General features: G+C 66.0%; 1 protein-coding gene across 1 annotated transcript in view; it reads right to left on the minus strand.

Moving 5' to 3' along the window:
• Positions 1-132: 132 nt before the first annotated feature.
• The window catches only part of CHLRE_11g467552v5 (uncharacterized protein), a 10,596-nt gene continuing 9,365 nt past the window's right edge, over positions 133-1,363 (minus strand). Inside the window, exons 16-17 of the mRNA XM_043067303.1 lie at positions 917-1,064; positions 133-693 (exon numbers count right to left, since the gene is read on the minus strand). Coding sequence (XP_042919303.1) covers positions 206-693; positions 917-1,064 — 636 coding nt within the window. The 3' untranslated portion in view covers positions 133-205. The remainder of the gene's footprint in view (positions 694-916; positions 1,065-1,363) is intronic.

Consider the following 1,363-nt stretch of genomic DNA (forward strand, 5'->3'; position numbering starts at 1 on the left):
CAGCCAGGGCGCATCCAAGAACATCACGTTCCAGGTCAGCATGGGGCTGGGGGGGGGGAGAGTGCAGCACGGGGCTTTGGGGTAAAGTTCAGGAGAGGGAGGATGGGGACACGGGGCAGGGGGAGGGAAGCGGCGTCCAGAGACTCTATGCCTAGTGCCCTTTGCAGGTCTGGGCGTGGCCTAATAGAATCCCACGTGTTTCAAATCACTGAACCCGCTTCCTGCGCCCCCTGCGCACACACCCGCCGCCACCGCAGGAGTGGGACAAGATCTGGACCATCAACAAGAAGCTGATTGACCCGGTGTGCCCTCGCCACACGGCCGTGGACGTGGAGGGCAAGGTGCTGCTGACGCTGGAGGACGGCCCCTCGCCGCCCGAGGTGGTCACGGTGCCGCGCCACCTCAAGTACCCGCCCGCCGGCAAGAAGGCCGTCACGCGCGGCCGCACGCTGTGGCTGGAGCAGGCTGACGCCGCCGCCATCAGCGAGGGCGAGGAGGTGACGCTCATGTCGTGGGGCAACGCCGTCATCACCGCCGTCACCCGCGACGCCGCCACCGGCGCCGTCACCGCGCCGGACGCACACACAAACATCCACCTCCCCTTCCTCCTCCCGCTCACCTCCACTGCGTCCCTGAAGTGCATCTTGATGCGTGTGCGTAGGTACACGCCAATGTCCCGGAGGACGGGGTTGCCTTTTGGGGGGGGAGAGTGTGTGTGTGTGTGTGTGTACGGTGAGCTGTGTATCGTGGGCACCACTGCGGCTGCTGCACCCCGCGAACACGCACTGACACGTGACATGTGAATCCCACATGCGCTGCCTGCCTGCCTGCCGCATGCGCCATACAATGCTGCCCCGCCCCCCGCCCCCCACACGACACAGCATCCCTGGCACCCCCCGCACCCTCATGCACGCACCCGAGGGGTCCTTGCCCACACCGCCGCCGCCGCCCAGCCCGCCGCCACCAGCCGCGGCCGCCGCCGCCGCCGCGGGTGTGGGCGTCACAGGCTGCTGAGTCATGAGGTCCTGGCCCGCACCCTCAGCCACACACACCACCGCGTGACCCTGTGTGTGTGTGTGGGGGGGGGAGAGGGGAGTTGGGGAGTGTGTGCGTGTTTGGGTGGGGGAGTGGGTGGGCGGGTGGTTGTGGTCGAGTGGTCGAGTGGGTGGGCGGGTGGGCGGGTGTGCGGGTGTGTGCGTGGGTCTTGAACACCACGCACTTTTGTTGGTTTGCAAACACGGCACGCCGGAGTTCCAGTAGTGAGTTATTAGGTTTGGGCATACATACATGGACTTGAAAATGTGCATGATGCATCCCTCCAGCCAGAAAAGATGGTGAAATCACCCCCCCACCACCACCACCA

The sequence above is a fragment of the Chlamydomonas reinhardtii genome, chromosome 11, assembly GCF_000002595.2.
Source record: "Chlamydomonas reinhardtii strain CC-503 cw92 mt+ chromosome 11, whole genome shotgun sequence".
Classification (NCBI taxonomy): domain Eukaryota; kingdom Viridiplantae; phylum Chlorophyta; class Chlorophyceae; order Chlamydomonadales; family Chlamydomonadaceae; genus Chlamydomonas; species Chlamydomonas reinhardtii.